Source organism: Pogoniulus pusillus, chromosome Z, assembly GCF_015220805.1.
Source record: "Pogoniulus pusillus isolate bPogPus1 chromosome Z, bPogPus1.pri, whole genome shotgun sequence".
NCBI lineage: Eukaryota > Metazoa > Chordata > Aves > Piciformes > Lybiidae > Pogoniulus > Pogoniulus pusillus.
This window is the reverse complement of record NC_087309.1, coordinates 13,067,076-13,086,207: the sequence shown is the minus strand read 5'-3', so window position 1 is coordinate 13,086,207 and position 19,132 is coordinate 13,067,076. Positions and strand designations below refer to the sequence as shown.

Genomic DNA, 19,132 nt, shown 5'->3' with positions numbered 1-19,132 from the left:
CCTCCAGTAAAGACACAATGTGGTCTGCCTGTAAGGATTTCCAGCATTTGAAAGCTGTTCTTATTGCTGGCCAGGGATTCCAGTAGTTTTAATTAACTGCTGTAAATCTCCACCTCTGCCATGTTCGAGCTTGCCTTCCAGTCCCAGCTGTGAGGTCTAGCTGCCAGAGCTGACTGTGGGCGGTTTGCATTCCTCGTGTAGGAGCACAGAGCGCCCTGCGTGATGCTGAGGTGCAAGTGTGACTCAAGGGACATGCAGAGTCACCATTTCTGCAGTTACACGTGACTGCTCACCTCCCCACCAGCCTTGTTTAGCCAGCATCAGCTCTCATCTCAGCTGTGGCTCGGACATGTTCTCCTCCTACACCCTGTCAAAAACGTCAGTTTTGCCATTACAGTGCTATGACGTGTTTCTGTGTGTAGCAGGCTCTTCCCCTCTGTGACACAGCCTTGTGCTGGGCTGTGCATGGCATCCTTGTCCTTACTACAGTGTATCTGCTGTAATGTAGGCTTGGTCACCCTGAAAGTTGTTTTTTTTTTTTTTTTTTTTTACTTTCATAGAATCATAGAATCAACCAGGTTGGAAGAGACCTCCAAGATCATCTAGTCCAACCTATCACCCTGCCCTATCCAATCAACTAGACCATGGCACTAAGTGCCTCATCCAGGCTTTTCGCTGTATTTAAAGGGGATTTGAGTAAACCCTGCTTGCCAGAGGATGCAGGTTGCCTCTTGTCACTTGCCAACCTCCTGGCTTTCATGGCATGTGCGAGTTTGTAGTGGCAATTTGGTTTCCTAGATAGTTTGAAAAGTCTTGCTCCACATATGTCTCTTATTGCAGTAGGAATACTTAGCTCCATACTCCTCCTTCCTGTAGTTGTGTCCTAAAGCATTTCAGCTGGGTGTGGTGTACCAAATCAGAAAAGTCTGCAGGTTGAAAGTGCCAGCCAGTCTATCACACAGCTGCAGAAAGTGTGAGCCAGTGTGGTATGGGGTGAAAACAAATGGCTAAAGGTAAAGAGAGAGGGAGTTCCTTTACATTCTGTAGCCAAGACAAAGGTCCCAGGAACCCTGTTCTTACTGTTTTGCAATGTTTGAGGACTATGTGTAGATGGGGAAAGTTGAGTGAGATGCTGAGAAGGGATGTAGGTTTTGTCTAGCAGTCTGGGTGTTTGTTGAAGGGAGGGAGTTACGCCACAGGTCTGTTCTGCAGTTACACCACAGGTCTGTTCTCCAGTTACACCACAGGTCTGTTCTGCTGTTTGAGATAAATAGGAAAGCTACATCGGCAGAGAAATGCCTGCTCAGTTCCCAGCCTTACCAAAATGCATTCTCTTAAGGCCCTACAGCTGAATACAGTTGGTTAAATGGAGGTAAAAACCTTTAAGCTTATATCAGTGTGATGTTACCAGTGAAGAGCAGGATCCTAGTGCAGGAGGGAAGCAGTTTATAGTGTTCTGTTTCATTAGGCTCTGAGTGTTTCAAGGGTAATGGCCCTTTTGCTGCATCACCACTTCCACTAATGAATGGCAGTTCTTGTGTGTAGAGGTCTAGAAGGGTTGAAAGACTGAGCACCACAAGTGGCCACTTTTATAGAAATTGATCTCCTTTGTCCTCAAATAGAAGTTTTTTCCTAATCATTGTGTGGACCTTAAGGGCCAAGTTTAAGTACATTCTAGCGTAGAATCAGGTGACAGTTGGCAGCATCCTGCTCTTGTGCAGATCCACTCTGACATCCTCACTCCCAAGCACTTACACTAGTCTGGAACATCTAAATTACTGTATGTGAAGAGGGTAAACAGTTGCTTTTAGCATTAATCTTGCACTTTCTTAAGGACAATCTGATCTTGCTTCCTTCAGTGAAGCATCCCCGTCCTCACATCTCCAGCCCTACAATGATTAATAGAATGAAAGGAGATGGAGAAAGACTGGGGAAAAGACATCATCCAAATTATTTCCTGCCAATGAGGCTCAATGGCAGTAGTAACCTATAAACCAAGTTGTCCTTAAGGAATGAAAGGTAACTTCTGAAATCAGAGGCAAGTGGGTCAGCTACCACACTGAATAATCCATGTGTGAATTGCTGCCACAGAGCTCTGGTTCTACCCTTGGGTAAGTATTTTTGCCAGTTCTGCCCTACAAAAGCTATGGGGATAAGTCTGGCTTCACCCACCGTGCTGGCTGGCAGTCATTCTGAAGCACTGGGTGCTCTGCATGCATGCATCCAGCCTACTCCAAGCTATCTCAGACCTCAGAAGAGAGGATGAGCATAATCTTTTTTTTGTGTGTGTGTGTCAACACCTTTGGTTCATTCTAAAGTTGCATTTGCAGTGGAGTGATGTGACTGAGCTGGAGGGAAGAAGGGCTCTGCAGCGGGACCTTGACCGCCTGTACAGATGGGCAGAGGCCAATGGGATGGGGTTCAATAGCTCAAAGTGCAGGGTGCTGCACTTTGGCCACAACAACCCCATGCAGAGATACAGGCTGAGGTCGGAGTGGCTGGAGAGCAGCCAGACAGAGAGGGATCTGGGGGTACTGATTGATACCTGCCTGAACATGAGCCAGCAGTGTGCCCAGGTGGCCAAGAGAGCCAGTGGCATCCTGGCCTGCATCAGGAGTGGTGTGGTCAGCAGGAGCAGGGAGGTCATTCTGCCCCTGTACTCTGCACTGGTCAGACCACACCTCGAGTACTGCGTTCAGTTCTGGGCCCCCCAGTTTAGGAAGGACACTGAGATGCTTGAGCGTGTCCAGAGAAGGGCGACGAGGCTGGTGAGAGGCCTCGAGCACAAGCCCTACGAGGAGAGGCTTAGGGAGCTGGGATTGTTTAGCCTGGAGAAGAGGAGGCTCAGGGGTGACCTTATTGCTGTCTACAACTACCTGAAGGGTGGTTGTGGCCAGGAGGAGGTTGCTCTCTTCTCTCAGGTGGCCAGCTCCAGAACAAGAGGACACAGCCTCAGGCTGCGCCAGGGGAAATTTCGGCTCGAGGTGAGGAGAAAGTTCTTCACTGAGAGAGTCATTAGGCACTGGAATGGGCTGCCTGGGGAGGTGGTGGAGTCGTCGTCCCTGGGGCAGTTCAAGGCAAGGTTGGATGTGGCACTTGGTGCCATGGTCTAGCCTTGGGCACTGTGGTAAAGGGTTGGACTTGATGATCTGTGAGGTCTCTTCCAACCTTGGTGATACTGTGATACTGTGATACTGTGATTCTTCCTGCTCTCATTGACTATATTAATAAGGAGACTCATGTTTTAAGATGAATTCTTTTGGTCATTGTTTTTACTGCTGGTAAGATTAATACATTCATGTGTTTCCCCTTTCCAACCCCCACCTCCTCCCCTCCCCCAAATTTCCAGGCCTGCAGGTGGTCTCTATGGCATCGATAGCATGCCTGATCTACGCAAAAAAAAGCCAATTCCACTCGTCAGTGATCTGGTAAGAGATTTGTTTTTCATTCTGGCATGTAGCCATTGATGTATGGTGACGTTTATTGTCACTTCAAGAAGCTGAAGATTTCCTGCCTTGTTCAATTATTTCTTACGCTAAAGGGTTAGGAGCTGTACTTAGAAAAATCTCATTAAGAGTTTGCTACGGTTTTATAGACAGTTTGTTCATATAACAGAAACATGAGGGGTTTTTTTTGGTGTTCACAGGGTGTTAGAGGTTGGAAGAGACCTCCAGAGATCATCCAGTCCAACCCCCCTCCCAGAGCAGGACCATAGAATCTAGTGCAGGTCACACAGGAATGCATCCAGATGGGTCTTAAAAGTCTCCGGAGAAAGAGACTCCACAACCTCTCTGGGGAGCCTGTTCCAGTGCTCTGTGACCCTTACAGTAAAGAAGTCTTTCCTCTATTAGGTTGGACTGGATGATCTTGGAGGTCTCTTCCAACCTGGTTGATTCTATGATTCATGTGGAGGTGGAACTTTCTATGCTGTAGTTTATACTCCTTGCCCCTTGTCCTATCCCAGGACACAACTGAGCAGAGTTTGTCCCCTCCCTCTTGACTCCCAGCCCTCAGATATTTATAAACATTGATTAGATCCCCTCTAAGTCTTCCCTTCACCAGGCCAAAAAAACCCAGGTGCCTCAGCCTCTCTTCAAAGAGCAGTGCTCCAGTCCCTTAATCATCTTCATAGCCATCTGTTGGGACTCTTTCAAGTAGATCCCTGTCCCTCCTGAACTGAGGAGCCCCAAACTGTTTCTCTTTCCCTTTTTAATCTGCACAGAATATTTGATTAATTTTAGACTGGCATTATTTTAAAATATTAAAAAAAAAAAAACAACCACAAAGTCACATACTTTAGGGGAAAGTTATAATATCCGTGTGAGGTTTGGCAGCTTACCAGAAAGCCAGAATTTCAGAGGGTAGATATACCAGCATATGTGCTTGGATTTTTAAAGCAATTTGCAGTATTGCCAGTAGGCTTCTGCACCAAGGAAGCACAAGAACCAAGGAAGTAACGAGGACAAGTTTCATATGCTCGTGTGATATGGGGAAATAAGATGTGTTGCAGGACAAATGGCTTTCTGTTGGCTGTGTTCAGTAGTAGTTTCACACTTGGGAGAAATCCTTGAACAGCTGAAAGACCAGTTTCCAGATCCTGTAGTTCATGTGGAAAGATGCATGCAACTCTCTCTTACCAGCTTGTGCATGGGAAGCTTTAATATGCGTCTTACTAACTGCTTGTATCTTAAATCTTTGCAATAATGCCATTAACTTGTGTTACTTTCTTTGAACGCTTTCATATTCTCTCTCTCTTCACAGGCCATGGTAAGTGTAACTAAAGACTATCCATCCAGCCTTCACCAGAAACAAAACTTCCTTTGCCTTGGTTTCTGTCCATGAACCTGCAGTATCACAGTGCATGCATATCTTGTGCTCTGTCCTACTCCATCACTGATGTAATGAACTTTTTCAGTGTGCCTTCAAATGCTATAAAGTAAAGCATAAATGGAAGTTTTTGATAAGATTTGGTGAATTCAGAGCAGGTGTTGCTAGCTTCAATTTCCTCCTTTGCCTTTAACTGGAATGGCTTTGCGTGCCAGTTCAGGGTGCTGCAGAGACACTGCCCGAAGGCAGTGATGTCCAAGGCTGCAGAACATAGCGTTAACCTGATGTGAAAAAGGCAATTTTGAGGGGATAATGCTGTTCATTGTGTTCAGTGATGGCCAATGAATGTGATACACCAGCACATTCAAACCTGTGCTCCCAGCCCACTCTATCCTTTTTTTTTTTTTCATTGTTTATTTTGTAACCCTTTCAGTGCCGCATTTGGCAATGTTGTGTGTTTTGTGAAGTTGATGAAACAATCTCCTTTAGGATGTAAGTGAAGTTAGATACAGAAGAGTGAATGTCATGTCGTGGTCTTAGGTAACAGCAAAATTATCACTGCTGCTAGAACACAGTAGTGGATGTGCAAACCCAGGTTTCATTGATGGCTTTTAGGAGAGAAACAGATACCTTTACTAGAGCTGGGGTGGTAGTGGGCAGATGGAAACAAGTCAGAGACCTTGCAGAGTATGCATTTGACTCTTCTCAGATGTGAATTATCAGTTAAGAAAACTGCTTAACTGTTTGCTGGTTTGATGTCTGGAATGGCAGGGTCCCCTTGGTCAGAACTTTGGTCATGATCTGAATATTGTTGGTAAATAACAAATTTTCCTTCATCTTAGTCACTGGTTCAGTCCCGGAAAGCCGGAATTACCTCAGCAATGGCCACTAGAACATCTCTCAAAGATGAAGAGCTGGTAAGTGGGAGGGTTGTTTGGCTCCTGTTAACTTTTAGCAAGCAAATTAAGGGAATTTGGCTCTTTGGGATACAGAGCCAGCTTCACATATGTCTAAAAATATACATGTAAAGCTTCTTGTTTAAAGAAAGAAAAGCTGTAAAAATTGGCATGTAACCTGTCTATGTGACCCTTCTATGATATCCACCGTGGGGAACTGTATGTAGAATTTGCTTTACACAAGACATTCCTCATCCACAAACTTTGATTCTTTCCTTCTATATCCTCTGCCTTTTTTAATGCTTAGAAAAGTATTTTTGGAAGAGTGTCCTCTGCTGCTGGTTGTAAAAGTTTGATGGATTTGTCTACCACCAATGTGTAGATTTACTGCACTGCCCCTTAAAAATGAAGTGTTAGCCAGCAAAATTAGGTGCAGTCATCTTCCTAGGTGTTGGTCTATGTGTGGTCTTGTCTTTCAGAAATCTCATGTCTATAAGAAGACCTTGCAAGCCTTAATTTACCCCATCTCTTGTACGACCCCACACAACTTTGAAGTGTGGACAGCCACAACTCCCACCTACTGCTACGAATGTGAGGGGCTGCTGTGGGGCATTGCACGGCAGGGAATGCGCTGCAGTGAATGTGGAGTCAAGTGCCATGAGAAGTGCCAAGACTTGCTCAATGCTGACTGCTTACAGAGTGAGTAGTGGCCAGTGAACTGTGACTGTTCCAAAGGTGGTAACAGAGCTTTCCAAGATGCATAGGTGACATCTCGCTGGTCAGTGAAGCTCCAGTTATTGTAACAAATGTGTATTTTCCTCAAAGGTGCTGCTGAACTAAACCTACCCCCACCACCCTGTGAACACAGACAGCTCAGCTGACTCAGAACAACACCTTTGCAAAGCTGTGCCTGATGTGCTTTAAAATAAGGTTTAATTCTTGACTAACATCTGTTAAGTTTGTTGGTTTTTGTTTGGTTTTTTTTTTTAGTTTTAACATGTGTATTATGAACAATTTCCCTCTCTCAGCTCAGATTCTCCATACCAAATGCATGTTGGAAGGGAATTTTGTCCTTTTGAAAGTAGTCTCATGGCTGAATCACATTAGAGACCTAAGGCAGTGTCATCAGAGGTGATGGGTCAGATAGGAAGGTGTAGTTTCAGTGTATGAGAGTTTTTGTTTATTTTATTGTTGTCTTCTGCAACAAACTTAGAGATTTAAAAAGAATTTTATTACAAGAGGGAAAAAAAGGCAATAAAAAAAAAAGAAGAAAGTATTAATTTAGGCATCCAGCTTGGGGAAGTTATTTCTATTTGCATGTAAAACTGTTTCTTAATTTGGTCTCAAATTTACATTCCTGCTTAAGAGCAAAATATCTTAGTCTAAATGGAATAGAAATTTCTGTCGTATGTGTTAAATCTTGAGTAGGAAGGCAGAGCTGTTTCTGTTCGCTCTTGATTTTCTTGGCATTCCAGCTTGATGGACTAAATCAAAGGAATCAAAAAAGTTTGTCAAGTATAAACAGATTTAATGCAAATCAATGTCAGTGTTTTTAGGAATATGAAGAGTCAAATCTTGTGTCTGCCTCAGGCTCTGGTTGTCTGGGAGAGCCATGCTGGATGATTGAGCAAAGGGTAACAGTGAATTGTAGGTCTCTTGTGTTTTGTTATGGTTCCGTTCCAAATGGATGTTGTGTGGGTTGTTTTTTTCCCCCGTGTGTGTGGGGTTTTAGATCAGTCATAATTAGGACAGGAGCTGTTTGCAAAGGATAATTTGTTAGATAAAACTGCTAATGGTGAAACATCTCTGTTCCTCAGTAGTTTAGTGGTGTTTCTTAGTGTCTTGAAGGTTGCAAGGTGAGCTTTACAGTTTAGAGCATTCAAGCAGTTGCATCATTGACACCTTGGCTTTCTTGAAACCTTTTTGTGACTAAGCAAAGAGCTGCTGTCTTTTATTTTATTCAGGGGAATGTAGTTAAGTTATAACTCAGCTTTCTGACACAGCCTGATGGCAGAGGCTCAGTTAAGCTGAGGATAACTGTGGAAGGTTGTAGCCAGGTGGGGGTTGGTCTCTTCTCCCAGGCAACCAGCAACAGAACAAGGGGACACAGTCTCAAGTTGTTCTGGGAGAAGTGTAGGCTGGATGTTAGGAGGAAGTTCTTGCCAGAGAGAGTGATTGGCATTGGAATAGGCTGCCCAGGGAGGTGGTGGAGTTGCTGTCCCTGGAGGTGTTGAAGCAAAGCCTGGCTGAGGCACTTAGTGCCATGGTCTAGTTGATTGGCTAGGGCTGGATGGTAGGTTGGACTGGATGATCTTGGAGGTCTCTTCCAACCTGCTTGATTCTATGATTCTATAATTCACCAGAACCCTCTGCTAACAGATGTTTTTCGGTATTTAAGATGAAAAGCTACTGATGTGTACATCCAGGCTTGATTCAGATGCATGTTCATGATGTGTTATAATCTTGCAATAGAATCATGATATCTTAGTGTGGGGTAAACGATGTGGAGAGCAGAGGGAAATCAAATTTGCACCAGCAGTAATGAGGGAACAGGCACAGAACTGTTGTACCAAGGAGAGGTCATGAAATAAAAAAATAATAGATTAAATCAACCCCTATTAAATAGTTAATGACTAAGAGGAAGCATATTCCTACAGAGGATAGATGTGGCTGTCCATGTTCAAGAAGGAGGCTTGAAGGTGAGATGGGTACTGGAGAGAGTATGATGGTAATAGGGGAAAACACAAACTGTTTTGAGATAGGATGGTCTAAGTTTGTTGATCATTCAAAAGAGGTTTGACAGTGTGGGACAGAAATAGCCATACTAGGTCTGTCCAAAGGGAATATTTCTAAAGGGATGTTGTGGAGCCAAAGGCAGAGGTGTAAGACATAAGGGCTGCCCAGGGAGGTGGTGGAGTCACCGTCCCTGGAGGTGTTCAAGAGAGGACTGAATGAGGCACTTAGTGCCATGGTCTAGTTGATTGGGTAGGGCTGGGTGCTAGGTTGGACTGGCTGATCTTGGAGGTCTCTTCCAACCTGGTTGATTCTATGATTCATGCATATAGAGCTCCTACAGTTCTCTACTACAGCTAACCTTCCATGAGTTAAAACCTTCCTGAGCAGTAGATGTTATGTTTAACATTTGACAGTGAATTGGTTTAATTCTTGTTTGAGCTTGTTTATGCCTGAACTATGCTGAAGAAGAGGGAAATAAGCAGCAGGGAGGAAGATACTCTGTTGAAATTCACTGTTTAAAGAAAAAGAAAAGACAAAAAATAGCTGTTGGTTCATTAAAGGTAGAAGGTGAAAGTATATAAGCCCATGCTTGGGTGCAATAAACAGATTTGGAATTGGATTGGATTTGGATTTGGACTGGATTTGGATTGGCTTGTATCAGGTCTTCTCCCCATCTCTTCTTATCCGCCTGATACAGTGGTATCACGGCCGGTGACAGAAGGCAACTTTCAACAAAGAGAGGCAACTTCAACAGTGAGAAGAGAGTCTCTGGAACAGCCTGTGGAGAATAGCCATGGGGTCAGGCTTTCTAGTCTCTGTCCAGAATTAAATAAGCTTATGAGATGGGCAGTGGGATGTGATGATGACAGTAGGCTGTGCTTCACTATGAAATAGGAGTAACAACATCAAACAACTCTACTTGCCATATATGGCAAGGCATTAGATAAGAACTTGTGAGTTTATTCACGGGATTGCAGATGCTTGTTTTGCACATTTCCTTTCAAAATGTAAGCACAAGATGCAGAGTTAAAGAAACAAAGGGGGGAAAAATTGAGGGTGCACTGGATTCAAAACTTAAGCATGCAGACAGGTAAAACCCAAGCAAAATCTTTACTTACTGAGTTACTTGAAAGCTACCCAGCATCATAACAGAGAAGATAAGGAGACTAAGCCAGGAGTCTCTGGGGGAAGGTAACCAGGGAGGTTGTGGTTTGTATCACTATCTGGACGAAAGATGCAAATGAAACTGAAGATGGCAATTGTGAAATTAAAAGATTAGAGGCAGTGGTGAGATAGTTGTGTGAGATCTGGAGGTTAATAGGGCCAGTAATAAACTAGTAGGGCTGAAAAACCTAATAGCCTCAGTACTAGAAATCTGTTTAAAAGTTTTCACTGGCAACTATGTTCTTTGCTTTGGCATGTGATAGAATCATAGAATCAACCAGGTTGGAAGAGACCTGCAAGATCATCCAGTCCAACCTATCCCCCAGCCCTATCCAGTCAACCAGACCATGGCACCAAGTGCCTCATCCAGTCTTTTATTGAATAAGTCCAGAGAGGCACTCAGTACCCCAGCCAGGCTTGGCTTCAACACCTCCAGCCACGGCCACTCCACCACCTCCCTGGGCAGACCATTCCAGTGCCAATCACTCTCTCTGCCAGCAACTTCCTCCTCACATCCAGCCTAGACCCACCCTGGCACAGCTTGAGGCTGTGTCCCCTTCTTCTGCTGCTGGCTACCTGGCAGCAGAGCCCAACCCCACCTGGCTACAGCCTTCCTTCAGGCAGCTGCAGACAGCAATGAGCTCTGCCCTGAGCCTCCTCTTCTGCAGACTGCACACCTCCAGCTCCCTCAGCCTCTCCTCACAGGGCTGTGCTCCAGGCCCCTCACCAGCCTTGCTGCCCTTTTCCAGACACCTTCCAGCACCTCAACATCTCTCTTGAATTGAGGGGCCCAGACCTGGACACAGCACTCAAGGTGTGGCCTGAGCAGTGCTGAACCCAGGGGCAGAAGAACCTCCCTTGTCCTGCTGCCCACATTGCTCCTGAGCCAGTCCAGGATGCCATTGGTCCTGCTGCCCACCTGGGCACACTGCTGACTCATCTTCAGCTACTATCCACCAGTAGCCTCAGGTCCCTTTCTGCCTGAATGCTCTTCAGCCACTCTGTCCCCAGCCTGTAGTGCTGCTTGGGGTTGTTGTGGCCAAAGTGCAGAACCCTGCACTTGGCCTTGTTCAATCTCATCCCATTGGCCTCTGCCCACCCATGCAGCCTGTCCAGGTCCCTCTGCAGGGCTCTCCTACCCTCCAGCAGCTCCACAGCTGCTCCTAGCTTGATGTCATCTGCAAGCTTAGTGATGATGGACTCAATCATGTCTTGTTTCTCTTCCTCTTGGTTGTACTTGGTGACAGTAGAGGTCTATGTCCATGCTAAAATCCTTCTAACTGGAACCCAACTGGCCAGAAGAAAATGGAAAAATTGAATTATTGTAGGCATGTTTCAAGCACATAGGCTGTACTTGAGAAATGAGAAGCAGCATCTGTGGAGGACAAGAAACTGGTGATAGATCAAATAAATTTGAGACTAAATTTTATATATACTGCAGTGTCTTCCTAACAAGCTTTATTGTTGATGTCAGTTAATAAAAAGCCACGTTGCTGGGACATATCTTCACATTGGTGTATTTAAGGTTTTCAGAATATGTTACATTGTAGTAAAATTAATTTTCAGGCTAGTAACAGATACAGTTCTATTGATTATACCTTGATGCCTCAGAATATATTTTCACTTCAGTCTGTGTAAGTCTTCCAGAAGATGTTGCATTGGAGTAAAATGAATTTTCAGGCTGGTCACAAATACAGTTCCCATCGGCTATGTCTTGAAGTTTTTGGACACTTGGGGTTTCACTTCTTAGAATCAGAATGTACTTTTCATCCATCTTCTGACTTCTAGTGCCATTATGGGGGAAATAAAAGGACCTTGTTTTCCAAGCCCATTTAGAATTAAGTCTGGTTGTTTCTTCTGAGGGGGCTTTTTGTTTTTGCTCTCAATATATTTAAGTAACTGAGTATCTGATACAGTCAACAATGTGTGGGATGACAGTGACAAAGTACTCAAACTCAGCAATACTTCATTGCAATTTAAATAAAAATTGATTTTTAGACTGGTGTAGCAGGGCTATTCCATAAATTTGACAGTATCTGAGGTACACTAAACTGAAATCAGTTGTGATATGTCTCCTGCAGCCATCTGCAGCTCTGTTGGCAAAAGGTTACTTCTCTGAGGATATTTAGTTATTGTAGGTACTTCCAAGATACTACTCTGATGATGGGATGGCTTTTTTATCTTAAGCTCATAAATACTTGCTCAAGGGAATATAGCCTTTTTTGCCTTTTGCTGGTTTTGGAAGTACTTGAAATCTGTGCTGCACAGGTACACTTGCTTTCTTACTTGGCTGAAAATGGTGGAGGGATGTCCTTTAAAAGCCCTGTAGCTTGCAAAGCTTTTATCTTTTATCCTGAGCATTCCATATAAAATTGAGGCTTGAAAAGACCTCTGAGATCATCAAGGCTGGATGTCCAGGATACCAAGGAATAAATGCAAAGTAAGCAGGGTTATAAAGAGGATGGAATATGTGATGCTAACGAGGCCCTAGTGAAAGAGGCTTGTATGGTTCTGGACTAGCATTTGGAAACCTGTAACAATCCACTTCTGCAAGTGTGTCTTGGTTTGGGTTTTTTGATTTTGGTTGGTTTTGTTCACTGGTTTGTGGTGGTGGTGGTGGTGGTGTTTGGGTTTTTGTTTGTTTCTGGTGGTGATGCTAATACAGTCTTCAGTAGATTACATTTAAACCAGAGAAAAGAAAATGTCCTGGGATAAGAAAATACAGTCCTCTGGAGATCTTGACAACAAGGAAATGACATCTCCAGCTTTGAACTGCTGTTGAACATGAAATCTGTGTTGAGTGTGGTTATCTATATATCTTTATTAGTGCTTCTTTATGGTGTGCTGGGACAACAAACCTTGTTGATCTTCACATAGAATCATAGAATCATAGAATCAACCAGGTTGGAAGAGACCTCCAAGATCATCCAGTCCAACCTAGCACCCAGCCCTAACCAGTCAACTAGACCGTGGCACTAAGTGCCTCATCCAGTCTTTTCTTGAAGACCCCCAGGGACGGTGCCTCCACCACCTCCACCACATGATCTATCAGGTCTGTTCCTGAATGCCCTGCTTTTTGTACTGTTTTGGCTTCTCAGGTCTTAGTTCACCTCTGGAGTTATGTGATGTTTTTGGACTTAGGGACTGAATTCAGGTGTTTGTTACTTTTTGGGTGAGAAACTTGTGCGTGTTGTGCTCTGAATTCAGAGGCTGCAAACTAGAGATCAACCCAGCGAGACCAGTTAAGTCACTCTTGTGGTAATCATCTTGGCTCTTGGGCTGAGAACTTGTTTGCACCCAGAGTCCTATATAGGAAAACACTTGCACAGAAGGAGGAAGGATACCTCTGTTTGATACTTGAATACCTATTTTAAGTTTCAGCAGTATATAATCTCTAAGCATTATCCGCCTACTGAACAGCTGCCTTCTATCCTGCCAGTGTTGCTTTCTTGACTTATTCTTATTAAAGCATAGAATAACAGCTCTGGTGCTTTGCTAATGGCTGCATCAATACAATTCCCAGTATAGACATATTTGCTTTCTGTTTTCCAGTCATAAATTGACTCATCGGTCAGCTCTGGAGAGGAAGAGAGAAGGAAAGTTCAGCACTACTTGTATGATAATGTACATAGAACTTAGATATTCCTGTGCCTTTCTGTTGTCATTTGCAGGACTATTTTTTGAGTAGAATTCTATGATTATATTTGAAAAGCTGATCCACTGGTCAAGCTCCTTATTTTACAGTTGAATAAATGCAACAGCAGGATAAGCCCCTTCTGCCATCCAGTGTAGTAATGTACTTTTGGCTTTATATCATGTATACAATCAATAATTATCCCTCTAGTAGATGTTTTGGAAGATCTGATGGTTTTGTATCAACAAACACATGCTAATATTAAGGAAAAAAAATGGTTGTTGATACAGAAGGTTTGTCTGTTCTTTATTAGTCTGTGTTGATAAATAAGGTGTCTGCCTGATTTGGCTTTTGCTGCCCCTGCAGAGAGAGACATCCCTTTCCTGGGGATGGATTAATGGAGCTTTTCAAAGATGGGTAGCTTATCTGGACAAACTGAGGAAGCAGCATGGATGGACGTTGGGAGATTTCCCTTAAAAGTTAGGAGCCAGAGACAAGCCTTAGAGGTGACAGAAGAGAGGGCTTTGTACAGGTCTACATCATATGGCTTGCACATCCTGCACCCCTGGTTGCCTTAGATTGCTGCTTCTCTTGCAGAAGGTTAAAGGCACCGTATAGGGTCTCTGAAGATGGTGGGCATTGTTAAATGTGTCTTGAACTAGAATTCTTCCATTTGTCCAAGTTTGCATTTTAAAGCATCACTTGATACTCCTGGAGTGCTTCCATTGAGGCAAAGATGCAGACCATGCCACCCTAGAACTGTGACAATGCTTGGTCCCATCTGTGGTGAACAGTGAAACCTGTGTATTTGCAAGCTGCCTGGTTAGTAACTTACTTTGAAAACAGCTCTGAAAAGGAGTACTCTAGTCATACAAACCTTTATGTTTGAATTTGCATCTTAATTTCCTTAAAGTCAGAAAGGTCAAGAGCAGGATTGGTTTTGTTAGATCATGAAGGATGTCAGAATTCCACCTAGGAAAGGCTAATTGTTTGGGCTGAACTTTCCTCATTTCACAGTAATTCTCTGCAGCTCTGCACAGAGCTTTGTATAGAGTCCACCTCCATCACCAGAAGACCTAGTTCTATTAAACATGAATAGCATTTCTGAGGTTCAAAGTATAGCCCCTGTTATCATGTTGGGTTCATATTCCTTTAATAAATGTTGGATCTACAGCTGGATGATTATGTGGTATAAGACATTAGTTTGGGTAGCACTAGGGTTCACCACAAGTAAGTAGATAGCAGGGTGAGGGGCTGGAGAACAGCCTTACAAGGAGAGGCTGAGGGAGCTGGAGTTGTTTATCTCAGAGAAGAGAAGGCTCAGGGGAGACCTAATTGCTCTCTATAACTACCTGAAAGGAGATTGTAGCTAAGTGGGAGTTGGTCTCTTCTCCCCAGCACTCAATGACAGAACAAGAGAATCAATCATAGAATCAACCAGGTTGGAGGAGACCTCCAAGATCATCCAGTCCAACCTAGCACCCAGCCCTATCCAGTCAACTAGACCATGGCACTAAGTGCCTCATCCAGTCCTCTCTTGAAAACCTCCAGGGACGATGCCTCTTCCACCTCCCTGAGGACACAGACTCAAACTGCACCAGGGCTGGTTTGGCCTGGATGTTAGGAAGAAGTTTGTCCCAGAAAGAGTGATTGGCATTGGAATGGGCTGTCCAGGGCGGTGGCGGAGTCACTGTTGCTGGAGGTGTTTAAAAGGTGACTGAATGCAGCACTTGGTGCCATGGTTTAGTTAATTAGGAGGTGCTAAGTTGGACTGGATGATCTTGGAGTTCTCTTCCAACCTGGTTGATTCTATGATTCTAATGATCTCAAAGGTCTTTTCCAATCTGGTTGATTCTGTGACCATGTTAGTAATTCCACTACTTTAATTTCATTTCATCTTAAACCAACCATAGGAAGCTCTGGAAGAGATAACATTTTTTTGTTGTTGTGCTAAGTAAAATACTGAACATCAAGCCCTCTGGCAAGTAAAATTAAAAAATAATCATGTAATGTGAGGTTACAGGTTGATTTATACCCAGGTCTTGGGCAGCATACCTTGGTGTACAGTGTCCTTAAGCAACTTCTGAAACTTCAGCTGCCACAGTTTGCCCCGAACTATGTTTTTTATCCTTTATGATTTGGGTTTGATTGGGATGGGGGAAGCTATAATCGAGTTTTGTTCCTCTACTGAGGTGAATTTAGTAACAGTGAAGGGCCCTAGAATTATGTCTTCAGGCAGCAGTAGTCACCAGATACCCTTTTGAGCCTGTTAACAAGGTTGCAAATTGTGCTGTACTGCTGAGGACCCTTTGTGTGTGTGTATGTTCATACAACTTTATTCACGTTTGGTCATTACCTGCTGAGACTGTTTAACATGCAAAACTGTGAATGCCTTATGTTAAAGATGCCCCAGATATAGCAATTCCCCACTTCTTCCAGATAAAAGGAGACAAGTTTTATGTGTCTTTGTGGTTGATGGCTCCCTTTGCAGCACTTACACCTACTTTAATACATATTTTTAAGGTAATGTAATATTTGGTGAACACCTGGGTGAAGATTAATTTTTTTTTCTCCCTAGAACAAAGCATACTTTAATTAAACTGTCCCAGAGAAGGAACACAAAAAAAACCCCCAATTAAACAGAAATATTATGATTGAGTGTCTACACAGGACTTAATCTAATTTAAAGTCATAATTTGCAATTGCTTCAGACAACAACATGTAGAGAGGCTGTGTACAGTCTTGGGCTCCTGTTTTTCATTTCACTCTTGGGTTTGTCTGCACTGTCAGTGCTTTTGTTAGTGCATGCCTCATCTGACACATCAGTCAGGAGCCGAATTTTGACATCAGACATGACTCCTGAAGTTGAATAGGGAGTAGCTGGTTGTAGGAGCTCTCTTATAACTGCATGAACTTACAAGTTTTGTGAGAGGCAAGTGACCAAAGAGGGATGTCTTTTTCTAGATACAGTGTAGTACAGACCCTGTGCATGGCTCCTCTGTTTCCAGCTGCCTCATGCTTATGATGGCCTAAGTGTTTAGCTACTGAAATTGCTACCCTATCAGTACTTGTTATAGTTACTATACCTATATGATTCTACAAATAGATTGAGTGGTCTCCTAACACTCCCTTTGAACATCTTTGTTGATGACCTTGATGAAGACATAGAGTGTGTCATCAGTAAGTTTGCAGATGACACCAAGTTGGGTGACAGTCTTGATCTGCACAAGGGTAACAAGGGTAGGGAGGCTCTACAGAGGGGCTTGAATTGATTGGATTGATGGGCCAATGTCAATGGCATGAGATTCCATTAGGCCAAATGCCACGTCCTGCACTTGGGCCACAACAACCCCAAGCAAAGCTACAGGCTTCGGGAAGTGTGACTGGAAGGCTGCCTGGCAGGAAGAGACCTGGGGATTGCAGTAGACAAACAACTCAATATGAGCAAGCAGTGTGCCCAGATGGCAAGGAAAGCTAATGGCATCCTGGCTTACATTAGAAATGCTGTGTCCAGCAGGCATAGAGAGATGATTGTTCCCTTGTACTCAGCTCTGGTGTGGCCACACCTCAAGTGTTGTGTTCAGTTTTGGGCACCTCATTAAAAGAGGCATATGGAGGTGTTGGAGTAAGTGCAGAGGAAGGCAATGAAGCTGGGGAAGGGCCTGGAGAGTAAATCTTATGAGGAGCTACTGAGGGAGCTGGGGATGGTTAGTTTGAAAAAGAGGAGGCAGAGAGGAGACCTCATAGATATCAGCAGCTACCTGAAAGGATGGTAGTGGAGAAGCTGCTGTTGGTCCCTTCTCACAGGTAACTAGTGATAGAACAAGAGGGAATGGACTCAAGCTGCAACTGGGCAGGTTTAGACTGGACGTTAGGTAACTTTTTTCCCCAGTGAGAGCGGTCAGGCATTGGAATGTGCTGCCCAGGGAGGTGGTTGAGTCACCAACCCTGGATGTGTTTAAAAGCTGTTTGGATGTGGTGCCTGAGGATATGGTTTAAGGGTGAACTTTGTAGAGTAGGGATAACAGTTAAACTTGGTGATCTTGAGGGTCTTTTCCAAGTAGAAAGTTTCTGTGATTCTGTGTGATTCCTTACACACTGATATAATAGTGGGATCAGAGAGGCACCAGATGCCTTCACCTTGCTGCCTGATGTGAGCAAGGTGGTTCCAGGCAGAAAAGGAACATAAACTTTGCAGTGACTGTGCTGAATGGGCAATTTTGAGGCACGCACCAGTAGGAAACACTGACTGTGTTGGCTCCTCTGAGCTTCTGCTTTTCTGTGGTGCTGAGGTCTCAGTGCTGTGTAGCATTGAGGCAAGCTCACAGATACTGTTTGTGATCCAGGTCTTATGTCCTTTGCCAAGCAGGTATTTATTTATTCAAAGTAAGGTGATGAGAAGAGGGAGATGCTGATGTCTGGTCTTAAAGAGAGAATCTGATTTCTGGATCTTTCTTAGCTGCAAGAGTTAAACTCAGGACTATCATCAGGAGGGTAACATGGTGCCAAGGTTCTAGAGGAATCTGAGCACTGCCCTTTATTATTCCCTCCCAGCTCTGGGTGATCTCTCTTTTGTGTATGTTGAAAGCAGGGGAGAATGTCTGACTGTAAAAATCAATAGCAAGAGTCATCATGTGGTGGGTAACTCATGGGATTTATCCTGCTGTCCAGATTCAGTGAAACTGGACTTTGTGTTTGTCTGTTTCTGATAAGCACTGTGTATACTTTCTGGTGCACAGGAGCAGCAGAGAAGAGCTCGAAGCATGGAGCAGAAGACCGAACCCAGAATTTCATCATGGCAATGAAGGATCGCATGAAAATCCGGGAGAGGAACAAGCCAGAAATCTTTGACTTGATCAGAGATGTGTTTTGTGAGAGTAAAATGACACATGCTCAGCAGATGAAGACAGTGAAGCAGAGTGTCCTCGATGGCACCTCGAAATGGTCAGCAAAGATCACAATCACAGGTGAGTGAGGGAAGCATGAACTCCTTTAGCCTTGCTTGAGAGCCTGAAGTAAAGAGAGCATTAGTGTGAAGCTAGAGAGACTTGAGAGGAAGGCTTTCTCTGATCTGTGTCTCTTGCTGTTCAGGTACAAGGTAGCATGTGGAGATACTCCTGCCCTGGGCACTGTAGTGTGCGATGAGCTGAAGCTCATTAGAAAAAAAGTGATACTCCTGTTTCTCTGGCTGTTCCAAACTGGTGCTTCGTATGCTATGTGGACACTCTGTATTGTTGCATGGTTATGGCTGCTCTTCTCTTTTCCTTCCAGTGGTGTGTGCTCAAGGACTTCAGGCCAAGGACAAGACTGGGTCCAGTGATCCATATGTAACTGTTCAAGTGGGTAAAACAAAGAAGAGGACAAAAACAATTTTTGGGAATCTGAACCCTGTATGGGAAGAGAAGTTTTACTTGTAAGTGCTCATGCAAGGATTCTCAGACCTATTTCACCTCTTTGTGTGATCTGTGTTTTGGCAACTGTGTCTTCTCTGTCACTGTGCATTCTCCCACCACATGTGATATATGATGGTATGCATGTACCTGGAGAGTTGATGTTCTTAGCAGTGCAAGTAGTGCACAGGTACTCATCTCATCTGTTGTACTTGTATATATATAAGTTGTCTGCTCTCTGAGCACTTCTATTGTGAAAGCTAAAGAGAAAGGAAGATCTTCAACACAGCAACTTTTTCCTAGGCAATAGGCATGCTTTCAAAATTCTTTGTACTATAGAAGAGTAAAGCTTGAATAGCAGATGAAGGAAGTGTCCTGTGGCCTATTGCTGTGACTTGCTACTGGTATTTGATAACAAAGGTTAAGGATAGGCAGTTGTTTGTCACTAGAAAATAAATGTGACAGTAACGAGGCATCATCTGCTT

General features: G+C 43.9%; 1 protein-coding gene across 4 annotated transcripts in view; it reads left to right on the top strand.

Moving 5' to 3' along the window:
- Positions 1–19,132, top strand: part of UNC13B (unc-13 homolog B) — a 292,568-nt gene that overhangs the window by 179,866 nt on the left and 93,570 nt on the right. For all 4 annotated transcript variants that reach the window (XM_064140891.1, XM_064140890.1, XM_064140889.1 and 1 more), the window contains 5 exons: positions 3,350–3,428; positions 5,670–5,744; positions 6,203–6,422; positions 17,997–18,224; positions 18,529–18,670. In XM_064140891.1, the coding sequence (XP_063996961.1) occupies positions 3,350–3,428; positions 5,670–5,744; positions 6,203–6,422; positions 17,997–18,224; positions 18,529–18,670 (744 nt within the window). The remainder of the gene's footprint in view (positions 1–3,349; positions 3,429–5,669; positions 5,745–6,202; positions 6,423–17,996; positions 18,225–18,528; positions 18,671–19,132) is intronic.